The 23,484-nt window shown below is 38.7% G+C and overlaps 1 protein-coding gene across 1 annotated transcript; it reads right to left on the reverse strand.

Moving 5' to 3' along the window:
* Window positions 1-3,285: 3,285 nt before the first annotated feature.
* On the reverse strand, window positions 3,286-6,532 carry LOC144716877 (histone-binding protein MSI1-like). Its single transcript, XM_078592142.1, has 5 exons — window positions 5,915-6,532; window positions 5,382-5,534; window positions 5,135-5,259; window positions 4,969-5,064; window positions 3,286-3,598 (listed from the first exon to the last, which is right to left on the reverse strand). Exons 1-5 carry the CDS (start codon window positions 6,506-6,508, stop codon window positions 3,403-3,405), a joined length of 1,164 nt encoding a protein of 387 aa, XP_078448268.1. The 5' UTR covers window positions 6,509-6,532; the 3' UTR covers window positions 3,286-3,402.
* Window positions 6,533-23,484: the final 16,952 nt, after the last annotated feature.

Raw genomic sequence — 23,484 nt, forward strand, 5'->3', positions numbered from 1 at the left:
GGTCGGTGATGGAGATCTACGGCAAAGATATTGACCTGTTGATACAGTCTTCAAAGCTATTTTGTCGAGTGGTTCCCTCCAGGTAATCAGTTCCACGGTGGAGTGGATGATCGTTGAGGCGTTCTATCTTTGGATCTTCAGAAGAGGAGAAGGACGCGAATCTTTGCGTTAGCTCATGGTGGCATCTTCGGCAGGGATAGGATCCCAGTGATGCAATCTTCAAAATAGACCTGATATCAAACGAGAAACGATCTTCTTCTTCCAGGAAAGAAGCAATGAATTTCCAACACAACAAGAAGTAGACTTCTTTCTCTAAGAAATCCTTTTCTTCAGAAAAAAATGACTTTCAAAAGAACAAAATGTGATCTGGATTCAAGACAATCAAGTATACTATCCCACGTCCACTCCCCTCTTATAGAGGGAAAGTGGTAGTTGTGGGGTGGCCCTATTGGGCCCCTTTTTAAGGGAAAGCCTATTGGGCTTCCCTTAAAAGGACTCTTTAGGGGAAGAAGAAGCCCATCTTGATTTTCTCCCCCTAAAGAGGACAACTAAGTAGAATTAAATAAAAGAAAACATACAGGAGGCCGGTACTCATGCAGGAGGGCCCAACAACGACGAAAAACCAAAGACACTTGACACAACCCGAGATGACGACGCCACTTCTCAAACCTGATAATGGAACTGTAGATTCTTCACGTCGACTCGGGCTTCGCGACGTGGCTGATGACAGGTCGGGCCGCGATCGACTGGATGGTCCTCCATCAAATATGAAATTTCATGCTAACTCGATAGGATCCCAAACGGGATCATATCGAGAACGGGTTGGCCCTGGGGGAGTGGACGACACCGAAGGGACAAGAGCAGCGGAAAAGTGGCTGGGTGGGCATTGCCACACAGAACGTGGCTCGACTGAGTGGACGTCGTTGGGAGAGAGAGACTGTCGAAAGGAAATAACAACTTTACGACTTATGTCCTGTGCTCCACGAGGAGGGCTACAAATTTAAAGGGAAACACGAAGTACGAAAAAATGATAATGTCCCTAGTGGGCTTAGTAGATCATAAAATAAGTTTTGGGTAGTAGCCACGACCAACAGCAACACATGTTACACCTTATCTAATCATGCAGTCCGCCAGAATCCAGCCCTGAATTTTGCCTGAATTTCCTATGAACATAAATTGAGACACTTTCCACTGTAAAAAATGCATGAAATCAGATATTATGAGTATTTATGGACATTTAAATGGTCTCATGAGTTGTCGGCGAGTCCACCAGAACCTGGCCCTGAATTTGGTCTGAATCTTTTAGAAACTGAGACATTGTCGATTATAAAAAAATGCACAATACTTGGTCTGAGTTTTTTTATAAACAAAGATTGAGGAATTTTTGATTTTTTAAAAGACGCACTAAATTCAGACATTCTTAGAATGTCTACATTTAAATGATTTCAAGAATCGGGCCCACCAAAATCCGTCCCTGAAATTGGTCCGAGTTTTTTATAAACAGAAATTGGGATGTTGCGGGTATTAAAAAACACACAAAATTCAGACATTCTGAGTATTTCTGCACGTTGAAAATGGTTTTATGAGTCGCCGCCGGCGCTGGAGGACGGATGAGGGTTCTGTCATCCGTCATTTCATTTTCGTCATCAGTCTTCGTTCATGACGAATGACGGATGAAGAAAATTACGGATGAATGATGGAAACAACGGATGACAATATCGGTTGACAAAAATATTAATGTATAATTTTTACCTTAATTTTTACATAAAAATGTGTCAAATTTTTTAGGGTGAGATATTGATTACAGAACATAAAAATATATCTAATTCTATATTGGCCATCTTTCTTGTCTTCAACTTAATATTTTGATCGTTGAGAGAAGTGATCGCATGGTTCTATTTTTTAATTAAAAAAAACTAAGTTGTGCAATATTTTTTCCTTAAGTCTCGTGATACTTAGAGTTTGATTTTTTCCTGTATTTTCATCATGGTTCTTTTCTTTGTTAATGATAATATTCCACCTTAAATATTGGGCAAGAAGGTTAAATCTTTGGCTGTAATGGCCACAGTTGAAACAGTTCTATTTTTTCTATTTTAAAAATCGAGTTTAAACATACATTTTTTTCTTCAATTATCCATTTTTCTATTTCTTTGCTGCTGTGATTGAGGACCTTAAAGAATACATAATTGATGGAAGGATATATGTTGTTTTTTGTGTTTTGATCCAGGAAATTGATGCGGAGTTAAGTGACACAAAAATGACTGCAATACAGAAGGATATTGAGGCAGCCCAAACACCTTTCCGGGGTCAAGATCTTCATCTTGTTGGAACAAAATGAAGGGAAGAAAATAAAAAAAAACAAATATAGAGTTTGGACTCAATGCCGACAGAAGAAGATGCACCACAAAATCTGCAACCTGATTCATCTTGATTCACGGATTCTTCATGGATTCATCCGGCATTGCGAGAGTGTGGCTTTCAACACAGCAAGATCCGCAGGCCCAGGAAGAGTAAGAGAGCTGAGAGACAAGGCGAGAGATGCGACGACAGCGGAGAGGGGGAGAGATGCTTCGGGGAGAGAAGGGACAGATGGAGAGAGGGAGAGGGACAAGATACAGAGGGGGAGAGAGTGTCCGATTGAAGAGGGAGCAAGGCAACAGCGGCAAAGAAGAGAACTGAGAGCAGCGACAGACGTCCGAAGGGGGGCGGGTTCAGAGAAGAGGGGGAAGAGCGCTGAAGGGTTTGGAGAAAGAGGGGTGGGGGGGGGGAACTGAAGAGCGCCGTAGAATTCGGAGAAGGGGTTCATGAGTAACTGGGAGGGGGGGTGTTTTTCGTTTTCCATCACCGAAATGTCTGTTCCGCTCCGTTTACGTCAATCGATGAATGATGGAATGGACGAATGATGGAAACCTGCAGATGAGGGAACGGTGACGAATGATGAAAATGACAAAAAATTTTGTGATAAACGGATATCGAAACAGAATTTCGTTCCAATACGATCCCTCCGTTCAATTTCATCGTTCGTTTCCGTCCTCCAGCTCCAATCGCTGGCAAGTCCACCAGAATATGACCCTGAACTTGATCTGGAATCTTTTATAAACAGAAATTAAAACGTCATCGCTTTAAAAAAACGCACGAAATTCAAACACTCTTATGAGTTTTGCCTGCACATCAAAATGTTATTTATTAGTCATCAACGAGTGCACCAGAATCCGGCCATGAATTCTACCTGCATGTTCATGAGCGAAAAATCGAGACATTATCGACACTACAAAACACCCAAAATTCAGATAATCCAACTTTTTTTTTCTGCATATCTAAATGATATTCAGAGAAACAGTCGACATTAAAAAAATCACCAAATTGAGATACTCTCATAATACTGTGCATGATTTGCTGGTTTTACAGGTCATCGGTGTAGATGCTCTCCGCCGCCTGCCAAACGTGGAGTATGTTGTCTTCGGCCACGCTGGAGATGAGCCACGGCACATGCGGGTTCCACGCAAACTCTGAGATCTTGGCTGTGTGCCCACCATGTGAGAAGACGAGCTCCGGGGGCCCATCATCGGCATCCTCCGCCGATTGCTCATCCCCGATTCTGGCGGATACCAGCCAACCCGTTAAGCAAATTATGGAACCAGAATCCTATAACATAGGCTAAACAGAATATACTGCACGATCGTACGGAACAGGGAAGCAGGATAGGTCAGGACAATAGTCGTCCTATCCTATGTCCCAGTTAGTGTTCGCCCGTCCCGATACCGACATCAGAATACGGTATCGGGATGGATGATGTATCGGATGTCGGAAGTCACATTTCCGTATCTGTTTTTACAGATATCCCAATATATCAGATAGCGATATCGGATATCGGTTGCTACAGTTCTGATATCCGATATCATTATCCGTCTTGATGTCGTCATCCGCCTCTGTTTGTCAGGAAGGATGAGGATATCGGATATAGGAGTTTGATATCCAACATAGAATGGTTGTAAAAATATATTTTTCCGATTGTATCTGTAAACATGCAATGGTGTAGAGGAAATCCATCGTCCAGCAGGTAAGCAGAGAGCTTTCTAAGTATTTAAATACTTCATTTAATATATATACCTCAAAATTTTGGTTTCCTTCCATATGGGATAATAGGATTCGGAGTTCGAGGTGTACATATTAAATGACATATTAATTCATTTAAAACATTTGCCAATTGTTAACGTAAATCATCTGAAATCATGATCAATATTGATTTTTTCCCTTGATACCGTTTATCGATATCCGGATACCGGTTCCGATATCCGGATATTGAAATCCGACATCGGGTATCCAAGATCTGCCTCGTCCTTACCCATTCCAGATATCCATTCCAATATCCCTTTACACCTACCAGACGAAATCGGTCCAATATACGATATCCTATATCAGACACCGTCCCGATTTTTTCCAGATATCAGATGTCCGATACCGGATATCGGACAGACATTCACTAGTCCCAGTTTAGAGGCTCGTCAGCTCCGCCCTCCCAAATATTTTCATCCCCATCTCATCCTGGCCCATCTGGAAACTGTCCCATACTATGTCGGGGACCAAAATAAAGCTCCCACTCAGCTTGGCTTTCCCTTGAGTGCCCTACATTCCCCCTCCAATTTCCCTTAAGCGCTCTAGACTCCCCCTCAATTTTCCCTCTCAGGCTCTCATCTCCCGCTCGGCTCACTAGAAGGCTCCCGCTTGGTTTTCCCTCTCGGCTACTACTTGACTCCCACAGGATGAAGACACCGTCCCATCCACCATCCATGGCCCCCCGATGGGATGGTTTTTTCGTCCAGTGCCAAAATATCATCCTGTCCGGACGGATGGCACAGTTGTCTATGTCTCATCAGTCGTCTGATCCCCCAGATGGGACGATTTTTTCGTCCATGGACAAGATAACCATCGGTGGACTTTAACGCTGAATACAAGTTAAAGTGATACCTGGCGAGATCCCAGACCATAACTCTTCTATCTCCCCCGCTTGATGCCAGAATCGTTTCCTGCGTTGGGCTCCATTCGACTTGAACCACTGCGTCTCTGAAGAAGAAGAGAGAAACGGGTTTACCTCAAAAACAAGGGAAGAAGGGAGAGAAAGAAGAGAGACAACGTGTGGCTGGAGAAAGTGTGCAGAGCTCTAGTCAGCTTGCGCATGTCGAAAAGATTGACTGTGGTGTCAGCTGATGCCGTGGCCAAGATCCATTCGTTCCATGGACTAAATGATATGCTGTTTACCTGGGGGAAGATGCCAGTCTTATGAGACTAATTTTACTCTTTGGGCCTTGATAATTATCAATCTCGATGTAGAAATTTTGAAGAAAAACTGGGAGAAATTTTTTGCACGAATGATTTCTCACGTCGTCTTGATGGGCGACGGCTGATTGCTGTGGCTGATTGGATGAGGTTGATCGCATGTCCCAGATCATTAGCTTGCGATCGTCCCCTACCGAGCCAAATAAGTTTTCATTCTTCAGATGCCAGGCTACGTCTTCGACCAAGTCCTCATGGGCCTGGCAAAACGAACATTAGATTAAGAAAATGAGGAGGAATATGTACCATCATCGCGTCAGTAAATAAAAAAATTGAGAGAGCAAAATTTCATAATTAGTAGCCCGCCAAATTGTGGTTGAATCTCAATTTAATCTCCAACTCCGCTCAGCCGGTAGCAGAAAGAAGGGATTTCGACAGCCAAGAAAAGATCACTCAGCAAAAGTGAATAACTAAGAACTGGGTTAGGGAAGAAAACCCATGAAACAGACATCAACCCAAAAGGAAATGAAACAAAAACTGGACTCGTCGTTGCGGTTGAATGATCAATCAGTTTAAAAGAACAAGAGATTGTTTATCCCAAATTGAGCCCCAAAAAACAAATGGAAGGATTCAAGGTCACCTCAAAGACGTTCTTCGCGTCAAATACGCCCCCAGGCTTCGGCCTCGAGCCCAAATCCCAAAGGCAAATCCTGGAATCGTACGAGCCACTCAAAAGAAAACCCTCCTTGAACGGACTCCAGGACAAACCATAGCCTTCTTTACTGTGACCGCGAAGAACAATATCAGGGCTAGGAGCCACAGCCGATCCCTCGGGCTGGGAAGGCCGTCCGCTGCAATCAAATACGTGCACCTCGGAGCCACAAGTCTTGGTGGCGATCAACGAAGGGTTCTGAGGCATGTATCTCGCTCTGTTCACTTCACCTTCGTGGGGAATCAATTGAGCGATTTGGACCGTCGGAATGGCCGAAGATCCGTCGGAAGAGGGAAGAAGATGAACATCTGCGATGATCAGAAAATTTGGGGCATCTCCCGATGTGTGCGTGCCCAAAACGATAGCGGACGAGGTTGAATCGCGCGGCAGCCATTGCGCCGTGAGAGAAGGCCATTCTAAGGGGTGGGAGATGAGCAAATCGTACAGAAATGGAGAATTCTTCTTCCACACGCTGTACTCTTCCGCCATTGCGCCTTGCTCGTCCTCCTCCATTGCCGCCATTTCTCTCGAAGCTTGTTCTTTCCCGCCAACGCAGTTGATTTATAGCTGCCCGTCCAAAGCCAAACAGCGGTCTGCTGTTCCGCAGGTACATCGTATTCGACCTAATTATGATTTTTTATTAGCTCCCCCATTTTATGATTTATACGTGCATGTTTTATTCACCCAGGTATATACATGCAATAAAACTCTCTACATTTTCATCAAGTGTCCCGCCAAGATAAGTAACTAATGACGTATGAAAAGATGGTCCTGATTTGAAATTTTGGATTTTAATGACGCTTCAGTAGGCTTTTAATTGTGATGTTTTGGGATAAGATACTAGCTTTGCTTCTTGACCACTAAGCATCAAAAGACGTAAATAAAGATTTGTTTTCTGAAGCATTGATGAGAGAGTAAATTGTGGTTAAAAAATTTTTAGGTGATTTTACAATTTTTGATTTTTGTAGGTTGCGAAATCACTAAAACTAAGGAAAACTAGGCAAACTATTTTAAATACATGAAGTAAATATTTATTTTATTTTAATATAGCCTACAAATTTATTTTTCTTTTGAAGACTTTTTTGGATTTTTTTAGAGCAGGAAATGAAATAAGAAACAACTAGCTACCTTTGGCTGCCATTCCTGTGACTAAATTAAAGAGCAAAGCTGCTGGCCGACACACAATTTGCTGGCGGTAGAGCACTACCAGTTGGTAAAATGGTGTAACTACACGTAGTGGACAAAAAAATGATGCAACTTTTGCTACATGAGGAATTTTAGTGTGATTTGATGCGTTACAAAGCTTGTTATATAGGATATCCGCTAGAGTGTTTATTGATAAACTCAAAATTAGGGTAAAACTACATCATTGTGTATCTGAATTTAATCAACAAATTTTATAAGCCTTTACAAATAATTTTGCTAGTTTACAATGAGTGTCCTCTCCACGAGGAATGGATCTTAGGAGATAACTTTCTCTTTTATGGTGAAATCCAGAGGGTGAGAAGGGGTATGCAAAGCCTTAGAGATAGTGGTAGGATGAAGATACTGATATAAGATAAGGATAACATTTATTTAGGAAGAACAAGATGAGTATTATACGAGTAGTGGATTGTGATCGAAGCGAATGAAAATGAGAGAGAAGGATGAAGGCTGTTGTGACAAAATGACAGTTGTTCCATACGAGAATTGAGGGGCAACTATAATAAGAATATGTTTTAGGATTTAATATTAGAATTTGAGTTTATTATTATATAGGAGGGTTTAAAGATGATATGTGATGAAGATGACGGTACGAGATGCAGTGATGAAGGTAGTGGAAGTAGGAGTAGAGCGATGAGTGAAATGGACGAAGATAGTGGTTTAAGGTTTCTTAGATAAATAGAGAGGGGACACATAACAAGATCTTGACGACGTAGGTGATGCGTGAGGTAGATAGTAGATGATGATGGATATCATCTATCAAAATTAAGGTGTTGAAGAATGATCAATGTAAGGCAAGAGACTAAGCTCAGATTCCTATGTTCCACTGAGATCGAGGCATATTTCGAATGCAGATCAGCCTCCCCGCGTATCTGTTGACCTTCTTCAAGCACTCAATAGACCAAGACACCCTTGACGGACCTTCAAAACTTCAATCTGCCTCTCTAGGAGGAAGCGAGTTTAAATATATATTTTACTTGTGTCAGGAGCTCTATTTATAGATCCAACCACATGAATGAATAGAGGACACAAATAAGAACCTACCCTTAAATTTTCAGCTAAATTGAAACCCTATATCTTCAGATATTAAGCCTGAAAGTTGGAATTTTTCTCAAATATCGGTTTAAGAATAATATTTCTCTCTCATTGAATATTTCTCTCTCTCATTTCTCTCTCACTTTTGTCTAGGGTTTCTGTCTTTAAATTATGGCAATTGATGCAATCATGGCCCATATTCATCCTCGTCATTTGCGATTAATGGCTCTTGTTGCGCCACTTGTCTCGAGCTATAAAAGACAAAAGGTGAGCTTTAACAATATATTTATATTAATATTATTTAAATAGGAAGAGGATGATGTGGTGGCACGTTAACGCGCATCACATCGACATGCTTCTTTAAAAAGGAAGGAGAGTGACACATGTGGCGCCATGTGTCTCACGACATGTTGCGCGCTGCAATGCTAGAGTAGAGAAAGAAAGAAAATATATTATTTTAGGTTTTCAAGCCTCGGTCTCAGCATCACATTTAGTGAAAAAAAATGGTTTTTTGGGGCCACGTCGTCCCTGCGATTAAAAAATTAAGAGAGAGATTATGTTAGAAATAAAAACCAACGTCGTTATAACCAGTGCCATAGCGATTTGCATTTAATAATTAGATCTTGCCGATTATTTACCATGTTTGCTGGTTGGTCATCGTTCAATTAATTGAAGGGCAAAATATGGCATGGCTGGAATAAAAATCCAAAAAACATATAAAATTAAATATAAACACGGAAAAATAAATAAATATGTATTTTGACTTAGAAAAATCATATATTTGTGAATATAATGTTGCAAAAATCAGGGAAAAAATATTGGGACCAAAATATTTATCTCATAATATGTTGTTAGAAAAAATCCCTAAAATACTTTAAAATGCATGAAATTTGAAACATCATTTAAAAAATGGATTGAATCATTTTAGGCTTGATAGCACATATATTTAACTTTTTTAATGCAAATAAATATGTTAATATCATCATATTGTCCTATCAATGATGAGTGTTATCAACAACCACATAATATAGATTATAATATATCTCTTGAATATTAAATTCTGCACAAAAGTAAAGAGCTTTGTCATATTTATAGGCATAGAAACCATGGAGAAATTTTAGATAAACACAAATTATAGTACGGTAAGTTACTTGCATTAGAATAAATCATTAAAACCTTCTTTAAAAATTATATAATTTTATATATTATAATTGAAAATTTGACTTTCTTTATAATTTAATGAGCTGGTTATTATTTTTTATGACCTCATAAATTAATTTAAAATATTTATTTTCACTACTAAAGAAATTCAAATTTAAATTGTATACCACACCTTTATTATGAATTTAAACATATTAGGATACTTTATATAGTTCTTGCTATTTCTTATTGAAATATTTTTTATGGATTTTATTATTTAATGTTTTAATAATTTAAAATACCGATTAATTAAATTTGTAACAAATTCCTGCAGCTTGAGTATCAAATTTAAAATAAGAGAAATCCGAGAGGCCTACTTTCCAAATCATTCATAGATCACTATATTTATGAGTTAATAATTTAGTTGACCTATGCCTGTTAGAACGACGTCAGTTAAACCTGTCTTTTTTTTCATAAGAATCAATACGATATCTATACGGTTCTTCCTCTGAATGAAATTCATTGGGTTCTATCGAGACCACATTCTCATCCATAGGATCCCAGGTGCTTGGATCAATCAAAAGTATGATTCAAAAGCAATTGGCTTTCATGGTTTTCATGTGATTCTAGGTATTCGTCAATATCTTGGTTATCTGACCAAGGAGCATCACACTGGCTTTGAAGTAGCAGCATGGTACTGACATTTTGTACATGTGGTTTGGCTATTCCTATTTGTCTCTATCTATTGGGGGGGAGGTATATTAAAGAACGAATAAGTGGATTGAGGAACGAAAGCTCAAAGACAGAGAGAACTGGGCTTTTCCAAAAAATTACTGCAGCTTTCCCACCCCCTTTGATGGTAATATATATAAAAAAGTTGATTACCTTATTAGGTGTTCACTTTTAACTCTTTCAGAGCCTTTAAGCACAAGTGCAGAGAATCTTGTTAGCTTTCGAAGCAAAGCGCTAGTGAAAGTTGTTAAAGCTAAATCTTTAAAGCCTAAAGAATATAGGAACTCACACCCTTGTGATAGGCTTAGGTTCAGGCACTTTCACCAGTACTTGAGCCAGCACCAGAACCGAGACCTCAAGCTGAATTGCTGAAGGTTCTGCAAGAAGTCAATTATCAATTAAAGCACACGCAAAACTCTCTTGAAGATGCTGAACAGAGCAAAGTCAGGTTGCAAATTGAGAGGCTTCCCCAGTCATCATAGAGAAGGTAACGCGAAGTGTTATTAACTTAAGCAATTAAAAAATTTTAACCTTCCTTCACAGTTGGTGTCCCATATTCGAATTAATAGCTATATGCTTCTTTCAGATGCTGAACATTTGGTTCAGCATGAATGGACCTTATTTTGACTTTTTAATTTTTTCATAAAATAAATTTTACAAATATCTATATCTAAAATTAATTAAAACTTCATTTTAAAACCATGTAAGGCTAACCTAAACATATCGTAATGCAGGATTAATCATATTATAATGAATAATCATATCACATTTTGAGTGTAGACTTTTTTGACTCAAAAGTTATTGATACAACCCATAAATCAGAAACTAAAAATGATTAATGAAAATTTAGTGACTAATCTGTTTTCTGTTTTGAGAATCGACAATCTAAAGACATATGTAAAACTTTAATATGGCAAACCACACATCGGCATTTTGAAAATTACAAATTACTATCATTTCTTTCCTCAAGCCACTTTTATCATTCCTAATTTTATGGTTTAACATTTTTAATTTATTACTTAAGCTATGCATTATATTCTAAATTTATCAAAACTAGAAAATTTAAATTCTAAACTTACTTTGAAACCATTATCATGATTATTCATGTGAGGGTTCATGTGAGGATACTGTTGATATTATAATAACTGGAATACCTCTACGGTAGACATGATTAATGATAATTTAATGATTCATCAGTTTTCATGTTTTGAATGTGTAAATTCGTAATTAAATGATTAAAGTTATTATGGGAAACCATACATTGCTAATTTCCAAATTAGAAATTATGACTATCTATCTTCTTGACATATCTTTATCGTTTATTATTTTATTATTATCGTCTTAAAGTTATACCTAAAGAAATTTAATACAACTTAAATTTATGAAAACTGAAAATGTTAAATTCTAAAATTAATTTGAAATAATTCCAAATTTTTCCTGACATCATGCCCATATTTCACAGTTATTTATTTAATTTTAAGCATTTACGTAACTTCCACGCTGTTAAAAGAGCTTGTCTTTATTCAGAAAATCAAACTTTCTTCTCTATTTTATATTTACAAACATTTATTTCCAAATAACTGGTACTGGAATCAGCAAAAACAACAATATCAAGCATGCACACCATTTACATTATTTTGGATCTGAAAAAAAACTGCGTGTTGTTTATTTCACCTATCCACATGATTTTGGATTAAAAAAGAAGAAGAAAAAAGAGTGGCTTTCACATAAGGGCGCAGGCATTGGAGTTATCAAGAAAAAATACCAAGTACTCACACCATTCACATTTTTACAGATAAAAAAGAATCAACTTTGTTATTTCACTTATCCAGATGATTTCGATAAGAAAAAATAAGAAGAAAGAAGGACGGAGTTCCCATAATGGCGCAGGCAGTGGGGTTATCAAGAAAAACAGTATAATTGATATCAATTATTGACACCATTTACTTGGGATTAAAAATAAAAATTAACAATATAAATGATACTGGATCCACCAAGAACAAGAATACCGAGTATTTGATAACATGATAAATACATTTATCCATTTTAGATGTTTTTGGTATTATTAATTTAGAATTTATCATGTTATCACTTGAATTAACTAAATATTTATGAACTAGCTACAAATTCTAATTTTTGCAAATTATGGTTTCACATGTGCTGAAATTTACAAGAATGAGAAAATGGTAATTCTTAAAGAGTTGGAGAATTTTTAGAGTTAATGATTCTCAAAAGGAGCTTGAAAGGAGCAAAAGGTCTTGTGGGCCTTAAAAAGAGAGGTCTGAGGGAGATGGACCACAACCTGGCATGCCCATTGGGCTCTCAAAAGCCTTATAAAGAAAGAAGCTAAAGATTACGAGGAGAAACTCTCAACCAATGGAGAAAAAGAGGCAAAATGGCAAGAAAAGAGTAGAAAATGCTGAAAGGGGTATTTTTTTAAAAAATTCCAATGCATAAATACACCTTTTCTCCCTCATTTACCCTCATTCTGGATGTGCTCTAGCAAGTGGCTGGCCAGTAGGACAAGGCATAGTTCAGAATCCAGGTTGTTCAACCTGCTTAATGTAAGTTTATTGAAGTTTTCTCTTAATCCCATCTCTTGTTTGCATTGAAAAATCACTAATCCTAGAAAAATATAACGACACAGACTTGATAGGAAGCATTAAGGGCTAAGTAAAATTTCATTGAGGTTTTAAGAATCTAGCTTTACATTTTCCCATCATTATCCATCCATTTCCCCTTTAGAATCATCACTTTCTCACTCTAAACACTCATTGTTCCTAACTTTCTCTCTCTATAATTGAATCATTCTCTCTCTAGAAATTCATACATATCCCTAGTTCATCCCTTCAAAATTTCATAAAAACTCTCCTTCATTTGCACCTTCAAATTCCATCTCAAACTCCCTCTACCCCCTTCTTCATTTTCTCTCTCTATCTCTCTTTTTTTTTTGAGCGAAAAACACAGTGCTGGGTACACCCAACCCTGTGGTTGTGCCCGTAGTCCGATCCATCCGTGCCCTGGATGCCACCCAGGGGGATTTTATATATAAAGTGGAGTGTTTATCATTGTTTATAGGCGTGGAGCGAGCATATATATCCCAATTACACTCGAATCCCACTCGTCCATGCCAATGTGCATGAAAGGAAAAGATACATGAATGATACCTAGCAGAAGCTTGGAGAAGTTTGCGTGTGCCGACCTCACCCGTCCATGCTCCCTCCGAGTGAAAGTGGGGGCGGAGAGTGGGGTTGCCGCGGAGAAGCTACGATGATGGAAGAATGTGCAGTCCAACCCGTCGTTGTGATATTCGTCCAATCAGGCGAGAGGTTGTGCGTGCCCACCTGGAGTGTTCCACACAATCCAACACTCCCGCATGCCCTCCTTCGGTAGTATGCGATGCGTATGGAGAGTTGGCAAGCCGAGGCGTTCCATGCGATAACATCCTCGAGCTAAGGGAGGGAGGGCCTGCCAAGAAAGAAAAAGAGACGAGGGTTGTCGTGTGTGTACCGCATGGTTGACCAGGGCATCTGCTGTCTGATTGCCTTCTCGCAGCTGGCGACGTATACTAGTTGTGTGAGGATGACACCACATGATGTCCTTCCATACGCGATGTAGGCTCCACAGGGAGCATGTACCTAGACGAAGCATGTCAACCAACACCTGTGAGTCCGATTCTACGACGACGTGGTGAAGGGTTCGTTCCTCGCAGAGGAGTAAACTATCACGTATCGCCATATCTTCGGCTATTGTATTAGTTTGTATGCCATAAAAAGAGGAAAAAGTGAAGAGAATACTCCCTGTATGATCACGGAGGATATCACCTCCCCCTACTGGCCCCGGGTTCCCTTTGGTCGCACCATCTACATTCAGTTTGAGGATGTCGAGTGGTGGTGGAAGCCAATGGACGACCTGTAGCTGAATGCGGACAGGGGCAAGGGTCACCGAAATGCCCCAAGAGCGAAGGAAGTCGCACGTGAGGGTTGAGATACGGTCGCGAGGTGAGATGAGATGGTGGGTACACCGTATCTACGGCGCACATGGGAGTTCCTGCATAATGAGAAGAATTTTGCCCTTCTCATATCTCCCATAGTAAGTAAGCTATGGTGATGTGTAGGGTGGGGCTCCGTTTAGAGCGTGTTGGCGAGAGAAACATCATGCCAAAACACTCAAACGGGGTCAGTGGGATGGGAAGGAGTGGACGCCAAGGGTGTGTGATGTGACGCCAATAGTCTAGGGTTGTCTCACTATGGAAGAATAGATGTTCCATAGTCTCAGCCTGTGGTGATGCGAGGCAGTAATGACAACGCGAACTAAGGCAGTGACCTATACAAATCACCCGATCATCAGTTGAAAGGCCACGATGTAAGAGTCTCTAGAGGAAAAAGGAGACACGTGTGAGGATCGCTGGATGCTAGATGCGGCGACCCCAATGCTAGTTGGGGGATTTTCACGAAAATGCTCCCAAGAAGATCTACTGGAGAAGGTTCCATCGAGTGTGAAGGTCCAAATCGCATGGTCGGGAATGATCCCTATATGGGTACTCTGTACTTGGGAGAGTGTGTCTGAAGGGAGGCCATGTTGCTCCCATAGGTGTCCCGTGTTGTCCATGAGCAGTTGGGCCAGTGTTAGTCTTAGTCGATGAGGTAAAAAGTATGGATGTCGAGCTAAGGGTTCGTCACCTTGCCAAGTGTCAAACTAGACGCTAATTGCACCCCTGCCAACCGGCCAACCTGCCAACGTGTGACATGGGCTATCTCGAGCCAGTGTTTCTGCCAAGTCCGCCATCGCCGACGGCCCCGGATATCCATCATTTTGACATTTTCTCTCTCTAAATCTGTTTATTTCTCTCTCTAAAATATCTCCCTATCTCTCTAGATTCCCCCATAAGTTCCCATTTCAATTTACAAAAAAATTGCATTAAAAATCAGTTTTGCCTTAAAAATCTTGATTTTCTCCCATCTCCGCCGCTTGTGCGCGCTACATTGCAGCGCTTATGCACCAGCTCTGCCCTTTGCTCCCCGGTCGCGCACCCAACGAACAGAGGGGCGTGCCCTTTCTGGGGACTTAGCCAAAATCGGCGAAGTCCAAGAGGGGTTCGATCGGATCGAACCAGCCCTTTAAAGAAAGAAAGAAAATTTTTTATTGGGCTGACACTGTTGGGCCAAGCCCAATAGGTCGACCTGAGCCGCCATCTTGGTCCGCCACCGCTCCGCTGCCCAGCCGCCGCTCTACCACTGCTAACACCGCTCTACCGTAGATGCCACCTCACCCCGCCGCTCCACTGCTGCCGCCGTTGGCGATCACCGGGGCAAGTAATTTCTCTATCTTTTTAGCATTTAAAATTTATTAAAAATCAGAGAACTTAGAAAAAAACAAAAAGAATGAGGAAACTTATTTTATAGATTTAAAAATTCTGAAAAAATCAGGAAAAATCCCTAAAATTCCCTAAAAAATCAAATTCATGTGATTTTAACATCTAAATAAATTCTAAAAAGTTCTCTAACTCTCATGTTTAATATTTCTAGTGGCTTTTTGGGGTAAATTAAATTCTAGAAAATTCTAAAGTATTTTTTTCAATTTTTGGTGTTAACAAAAATTAGGAAATTAGTGTAAAATATTTCTAGTGTTTTTCTTTGTATTTATGCTTCAATTTAAATCATGGCCAATTATATAAATTACCTTAAATTATAGAAAAAATCCCTGAAATTAAATTTCTCTATATAAATTATACTAGTATAAATTTAATTAGTTTCTTCCTTTCCCTATATAAATTATAGAAAATTTAAGTAGAAATTTTCATAATTTTTTTTGTTAAGTCTGGATTAAAACACCGACATAAAATCCCTAAATTTGGACTTATCAGTATTCACACTATTTACATTACTAGAATTAAAACAATAGCAAGTTTTTTTTAATTTCACTTATCCACATGATTTATGATAACAAAAGAAGAAGATAAAGGGCTGGAGTTCCCAAAACTGCGCAGGTAGTGGGGTTATCAAGAATAACACTATAAAGGGGCAAGCGTTGGGGTTATCATGAAAAAATATCAAGTATTCACACCATTTACATTACTTGAGATTAAACATTAAAACACCACAATATAACTGACACTGGAGACACCAAGAAAAACCACATCAAGTATCCACACCATTTACATTACTTGGGATTAAAAATAAAGAACAACAATATAACAGATACTGGAGACAACGAGAACAATAATACCAAGTATTCACACCATTTACATTATGTGGGATTAAAAAAATAAACAACTAGTTGTTTATTTCACTTATCCACATAATTTTTTATAAGAAAAGAAGAAGTTATAAGGGGTAGAGTTCCCATAACTGCGTAGGTGGTGGGCTTATCAAGAATTACACTAAAACGGTGCAAGCGCATGGGTTATCAAGAATAAATATCAAGTATTGACACCACATACATTAGTTAGGATTAAAAAAAGAAACAATAAAGGTTCCATGAGAGAGTTTGAGACTACTTGTATCTTCTAGAGCACGAGGTGTAGCTTGGCACCCCACGTGCTGGAAATTTAACCTATTGATTGGGTTAAATTGATCCTTATTTAATTAATTTATATGTTGATATATTTAATTAATAAGGTTGTCTAATAAATGTTATTGGGACACTAAAGTTATTAACTAGAATTATGCATGGGCCTGGAGGTTCACACGCACAAGGTTATAAGGGCATTGGAGGATATATTTTACTTTGTAGGGTTTTTGAGGAAAGGGGTCTCATTTTAAGCACCCATGCAAGCCTGATTTGAGAGCCCCTCCCTTTCTTCATTCTCTACATCAACCAAAGTGAGAGTCTCCAAGAAGAGTTGAAGAGGAAGAGGTGGAGATCTGCTAAGCCTAAAAGTGCGTGTAAAATATGTCGTTGATTTGATGTTTAGACTTATACAATAAAATTTATACAAAATATAGAATATAGAGCAAGCAAGGGGTCGAACCACAGGGAGGCAGCAAGCAAGAATTTTTATCCGATTTTTAATGAATTAATTCAAGGATGAATTAATTTTGTAATTATTAAACCTTAATTATACTTAATAATATTTTTAATTAATCAAAATCAAGTAAAAACTTAATTTTGATTTTAAATATTTCAGTCAAAAATCTCAAGATAGAATGATTTCAATTATAAGATCAGATCAATTTGGATTACTAATTTTGCAATTATTATAAAATTGGGAATTTAATAATCAAGAAAGGGATTTTGAAATTGGAGTTCAAGATGGACGAATTTATGGATGAAATTTTATATTTAGGGTTTTTAGATATTGAATTAAATTTCCAAATAACAACATTTGAAATCTGGAGAGAGAAACTAGACGAAGTAGCCTAGAGAGAGAAAGTGAAGAATTTGGGGAAAATGTGAAATCCGACCCTAAATTGAAATCTAAAAATGCAGAATTGTTCCAAATCTATTTAAAACTAAAGAGTAACAATTAGACCTCAAATCAGACTCAAAATGCAATGATAATTTCATTCAAAACAACTTCTAGGGCATGTACATTTCCCGCGTGCCTCAGCCTTTTAGAATCGTTCAAGAAGAAGTTCAAAATACAAATCAGAAACTTACAACTTTGAATGCAGGATCAAGATTTGTCGAATTCCAAAGCAACTCCTATGTCCTTCGTGGCCAAATCCTGGGGGAGAGCTTCAAAAAGTGAATTTTGCCCTTTTTTGACATCTATTTAAAGATCCAATCGTAAGGAATGTAGAGGGGGGAAAGACAAACATGCCCTCAAAATTTCAGCCCAATCGGACATCTAGATCTCAAGATAGCATCGTTTTACTGAGGATTAATCCTAGCCGTTGGATTATTTTATCTCTCCTCCAAGAGGCCAGGAAAAATGTCATTTTCTGATTGGTTGCCACATTCTTTCTCGTTTTCCACTTTCTCAGATTGCATTCTGACGCTTCATTGTCCGCGTCCAAGACGCGCAATCATTGGATGATGATCACAACGTTTAAGTGGCCAAAAGTGCTCCACGTCACCTCGTCAGCACCTAAAGCACCTAAAAAAATAAAAAAATAAAAAGGAGGTGAGCTTACCGTTATTTTATTTAATATACACAGCCTTGATTTCTGCGTGCATTTAATACACGCACCAAATGGACGCCGCATATATTAAATAAAATGGCGTCTTTAATAATTCAAAATGCGGCTGTCAGTTGACGCATGCAATCAATGCACGCGGCTAACCGACGCCCATATATTAAATAAAGCGTGTCTTTATTAACTTAAACAAAATGCGGCCGTCGGATGCCCGCGTGCACTCAATGCAAGCGGCTAACGAGGATGGAATATTCTTGTTTTAATAAATGCACGCAGATATCGATTCTCCACATGCATTTAATGCACAAAAAGAATCAAAATAATAAAAACGTACCTCTCCCATCGTTGACTGCACCTTGTCATTGTATCATGATTGGTTCATTATGGCATCGCGATGCGCAATGTCATAATGAGCCAATAATTGTTTAATTGTTGGCGCTTCCAATAATTCGCCCGAATTTTTGGGCGAATGACGTGGACGCCACCTATTTAATACAAAAATCCAAATATTAAATAAATTAATAAATAACAATTCTTTTAATTCTAAAATCATTTATTGACTAGATAATGGTCATAAAATTATAAAAAAGTGGAAAAATTCCATAAAAATTAGGAAAACCCTTACCAACCTTTAGCCAAGTATTTAAGGCACTGTCAAAAATATTTCTTCAATGAAATGATGTTAAATACCATGTAAAAAATGATAAAAATTAGAAATAATAGTAAAATCAAAATGTAAGTCATTTATCTTAATTTTTATATGATAACATGCAAATATGGTCATTAAAACACATAAATATAATGTAAAATTCATCAATTAATCATGTTAATTTGCAAGTTATCAAGATCCGAGTGCCAAGTGATCGTGTGGATACTTCTAGAGGCCAGACGCATGAACGGCTTCGGAACGATCTCAAAGTGAGCATGTCAAGGGTGGATCAATATTTCATTTAAAGATTGATTGTGAATCGATCAACACACTTCTGCATCCATGGATTGTGTTTTCCATGGCCGAACCAACGCCCGAACCCAACACCTTGAATATTATTTGAATCATTAAAATTCAAACATAAGGGCGTATTGAAATAGTCAGTTTCGTGGGTAGAATCCAAGAATCCAAGAAAGTTTCTATAGAATCCAAGAAAGTTAAGGTAAGAGAAGAAAAAAATTAGAGATATGCACAATTCTAGTCATGAGTCTATGTGAAAAAAGTCCCACCATATGTGTAAGAAAATATGACAGGAATATCGAGATATGGAAAATGCAAAAAGAAGTTCAAAATTGGTAGTGGGTATATTTGCAGTTCTTAATAAATTAAAAAATGTGTTCCTTAAGGAAGTCATGTACAGATATTCAAGTGTCCATCCTTTGGATATTTCAATCTCTATTAAAATATGGATTAAATTTATCAATTTCTATGGAAGAACAAAGGGAAGACTGAGACAGAGAGCGTGAGAGAACAAAAGATTCTAAGATGTTGAGAGAGATAGAGTGTGAGCTAATGAGAAAAGGAGAGATTGAGAGATTAAGAGAAACAAAGAGTGAGATAACGAGAATATGAGATATAGAGAAAGATTAAAGAATCAAATAAGCAGAGATCAACATATTGAATCTCCCTTGCTCTGATGAATGAGAATGCAAGAGAATAGTAAACGAGGTGGGGAGGGGGAATGAAGCAAGAGTACACAGATGGGAGGAGGAAGAGTTAGAAAAAGGGGAGATGGTGAGAGACAGATGATGCGTGAGAAGGAATGTCTCTGCGATCTTAATTTCCATTTATGTCTTTGGCCAATTGATAAGTTTAATCCATACATTCTCTTACTATGTATTTCAATGCAGACTAAGAGAATGGTAATGGATTAGGGAAAGGATGCGTAAATGAGAGAGTGAGAATGGAAGAACAAAGGGGAGATTGAGAGAGATTGAGAGTGAGAGAACAAAAGATTGTGAGACGTGGAGAGATATGGAGTGAGAGATAATGAGAATCGAGAGATTAAAAAAAACAAAGAGAGAGATAATGAGAGGATGCGTTATTGAGAAAGATTAGGGAATCATATAAGCAGCAAATGTAAGATTCAGAGAGATATAGAGTGAGAGAATGAGATATTGACAGACTGAGAGAGCTATTGAGTGAGAATGATAGAAATGATAAGAGATCTAGAGTGTCAGAAAATGAGAATCACAACAGACTCATATATACCTTGATCATCTTCGAGGCGCCCGTTGGGGAAGCGATCTCCGACGATGAGGACAAGCGTGGAAGACGTCAGGGAAGCGAATGCCGACGATGAGGACAGGAGAGGTAGCACCTGATAGAAATATATGTGGCTGACAAGCCAATTACACATTCCATATCTCATTCCATGTTCATTAATAGAACATATTCATTATAGTGCAAGTGTGATGTTTATAATGAAGTCCATGAATACATGATCGGACTTAGAAAATTATGATGAGATCGTAATACGGAGATCACTAGTCTTTAAGCATGTGTTCTAAATATTCCTATTTGAAGGATGCGCGAGAAGGACGTCCAAGTTTCCAGATATAATAACACTATCTAGCCTCACTTATATAATGAGTATGACCGGTGGAGACACTAAAGATAGATAGTGGGTGCTCTTTAGTGAAAAGAGTTCACTGAATTGATCCGTTTGAATTGTTGAATATTACACCAAACTGTCAATCAGGTTGATTCACGTTAAGGTTGTGTAAGTGGTCCTTAGACCAGAGACACCAAAGACGTCTTGTAGATGGACGCTTGTACTTTGACTATGGCTAACGAGTCTCTAATCATGGGATTCTAAACGGTCTTAGTTCGGGTGCATCAAGGAGTTCACGAAGATGATTGAGTAGTCAAAATGAGATCGTCCATCCTTCGTATAAGAGGTGACAACTCAAGGAATAGGATGCGATGAAGTCCTTGGCCAAGGTAGTGAAATATCGGAGAAGAGTTCTCCGATGATTTTAGAATGCATCAGTACTAACTTGGATGAGCGATTAGGGTTTGACAATTGACTATACCCTAAGTCGTCCAAGGAGCGTCAAGTGGATGAGGGATTATACGCGCACGGTATCATATTCTAGACCACGAATGAGTCGATAAACACTCCGTATCTTCTAGACCACAAGTGTAGCTTGACAGTCCACGTGTTGGAGACTAGACATATCAATTGGGTTAAATTCATATGACATTAGTTAATCTATATGTTGATATAATTGATTAATTTGGAAGGTTAATATAAAAGTTATTGGGCCACTAGAGTCATTAACTAGACTGATACATGGACCTAGAGGGTCACACGCAAATGGACTTTTGGATGTCAGAAAATATACTTAAGTTTTAGGGATTTTATGGAAAAAAACACAGTATAAATAGGGGAGGGCCCTAAACGAAATTCACCTAGGCTAGAATTGTTCAAGGGCCTTTCCCTTCTTCTTCCCCCTCCCCACAACCCCTCTCCACTCCCGATGCGATCGGAACGATGTAACGACGACGATGGAGATTGAACGAAGCTCATCAACGAGAAAGAAGAGATCGACATGCCGAAAATCACGTGGATAAGTCTAAAGGCGGCACACTTGAGCAGCTCAACTCGTCTCACTCAGGGATCCAACAAATAACCGATGCAATCCATACAAAGGTACTTCATTTAATGATTTTATCGATGTCATTTTGATTCCGTTACGTGTCTTTCGTTACGTGGAATCATCATCTTCATCCATGTCAAGGCCTCTGGAACCCAACACTATCAGAGGGGGTGGAGGAGGGGGAGGGGCAGTCGGCCTTTTTTCTTCCTTCTATAGCAACTAGGGCACAAAATAACTCAACAAACAAACTTTTCATGCTCACAAACCTTTAATTAAATTGAAAAATTAAAAGTTTTTTTTCGTCCGGGATGAGGGACGGGACGGTTTTTTCCCCGGACGGGACAAAAATTTGTCTCCGGAGGACTGGACAGGAGGGTTTTTTGCCCGGATGGGGCTAAAATTCATCCCCGGAGGACTGGATGGGACTGTCTTTGTACTGTAGGATGAAAAATTCATCCTGTCCTTCGTCCCTGCGCTGGATCCGGACGTCGGACGATACAAAATTTGTCCTGTCCACGCCCGGGACGATCTGGCACTATAATAACAGGGCAGGCGCTGGGGTCATCAAGAAGAACAAGATAACTGATATTAAGTATTCACATCACGTACATTCCTTGGGATTAAAAAGAAGAATCAACGAGCTGTTTATTTCACTTATCCACATGATTTCCGATAAAAAAGAAGAAGAAAAAAAGGGCGGAGTTTACATAACAGCGCAGGCGCTGGGGTCATCAAGAACAACAAGATAACGGACATCAAATATTCACAGCATTCACATTAGTTGGCATTAAAAGAAGAGACAGCAAGCTGTTCATTTCACTTATCCACATGATTTTCGGTAGAAAAAAAGGAAGAAAAAGAGAAGAAGCCGTGGAGTTCACAGAACGGCGCATGCGGTGGGGTTATCAAGAACAAATATCAAATATTCACACTATTTACATTATTACGGATTAACAAAAAAATACCAAGTTGTTTCATTAATCCACATGATTTCCGATAAGAAAAAAGGAAGAAAAGAGTGGAGTTCGCATAACGGCGCAGACGCCGGGGTCATCAAGAACAACAAGATAACTGATATCAAATATTCACACCATTTACATTAGTTGGGAATAAAAAGAAGAAACAACGAGTTGTTTATTTCACTTATCCACATGATTTCTGGTTGAAAAAAAGAAGAAAAATAAGTTCATACAACATCGCAGACGCTGGGGTTATCAAGTGAAAGAACGTGGATCTTTCCACGTAACAAGAACAAGAATGCGAACAAGAAGAGAGAAGGAAGAAGAGAGAGGGAAAGGAGATGAGAAGAAAAGAGTGGAGAGATTGGAGATCGTATTATCCGCAAAATGTGAACTTACAATTGGTTGAATATTTATAATGATTTACTAATAGTTAATTATAGTAACTACTAAAACAAGTTATAGCCGTTATAACTAAATATAACGGCTATATTAAATTTAATTCTGACCGTTAGATGTATCCTAACTATATTGAATCCTAGCCGCTAGATGTACCCTATCTATCTTTGATCCTAAACTCTAGATTTTCTTATATTGAATCCTATCATCTAAGATCTCATAACGAGTGTATGTATATCCTCTTCTTACTAACTAATCTTATTAGTCCTATGCAACTGCTTCAGCTGGAGCTTGATCCGGCGCCCAATGCTGACAGGGCGCCGAGTTTTTCAACTCCTTTATCATCAAGAACAACAAG

The sequence above is a fragment of the Wolffia australiana genome, chromosome 2 (genome assembly GCF_029677425.1).
Source record: "Wolffia australiana isolate 7733 chromosome 2, ASM2967742v1".
NCBI classification, from domain to species: Eukaryota; Viridiplantae; Streptophyta; class Magnoliopsida; order Alismatales; family Araceae; genus Wolffia; species Wolffia australiana.

Coding starts and splice junctions, on each gene's coding strand:
- LOC144716877 (XM_078592142.1), bottom strand. CDS start 6,508: ATGGCGGCAATGGAGGAGGACGAGCAAGGCGCAATGGCGGAAGAGTAC. Junction 5,260..5,381: donor CCGTCGCCCATCAAGACGAC/GTGAGAAATCAT, acceptor ATCTTCCCCCAG/GTAAACAGCATATCATTTAG. Junction 3,599..4,968: donor ATGGTCTGGGATCTCGCCAG/GTATCACTTTAA, acceptor GGTATCCGCCAG/AATCGGGGATGAGCAATCGG.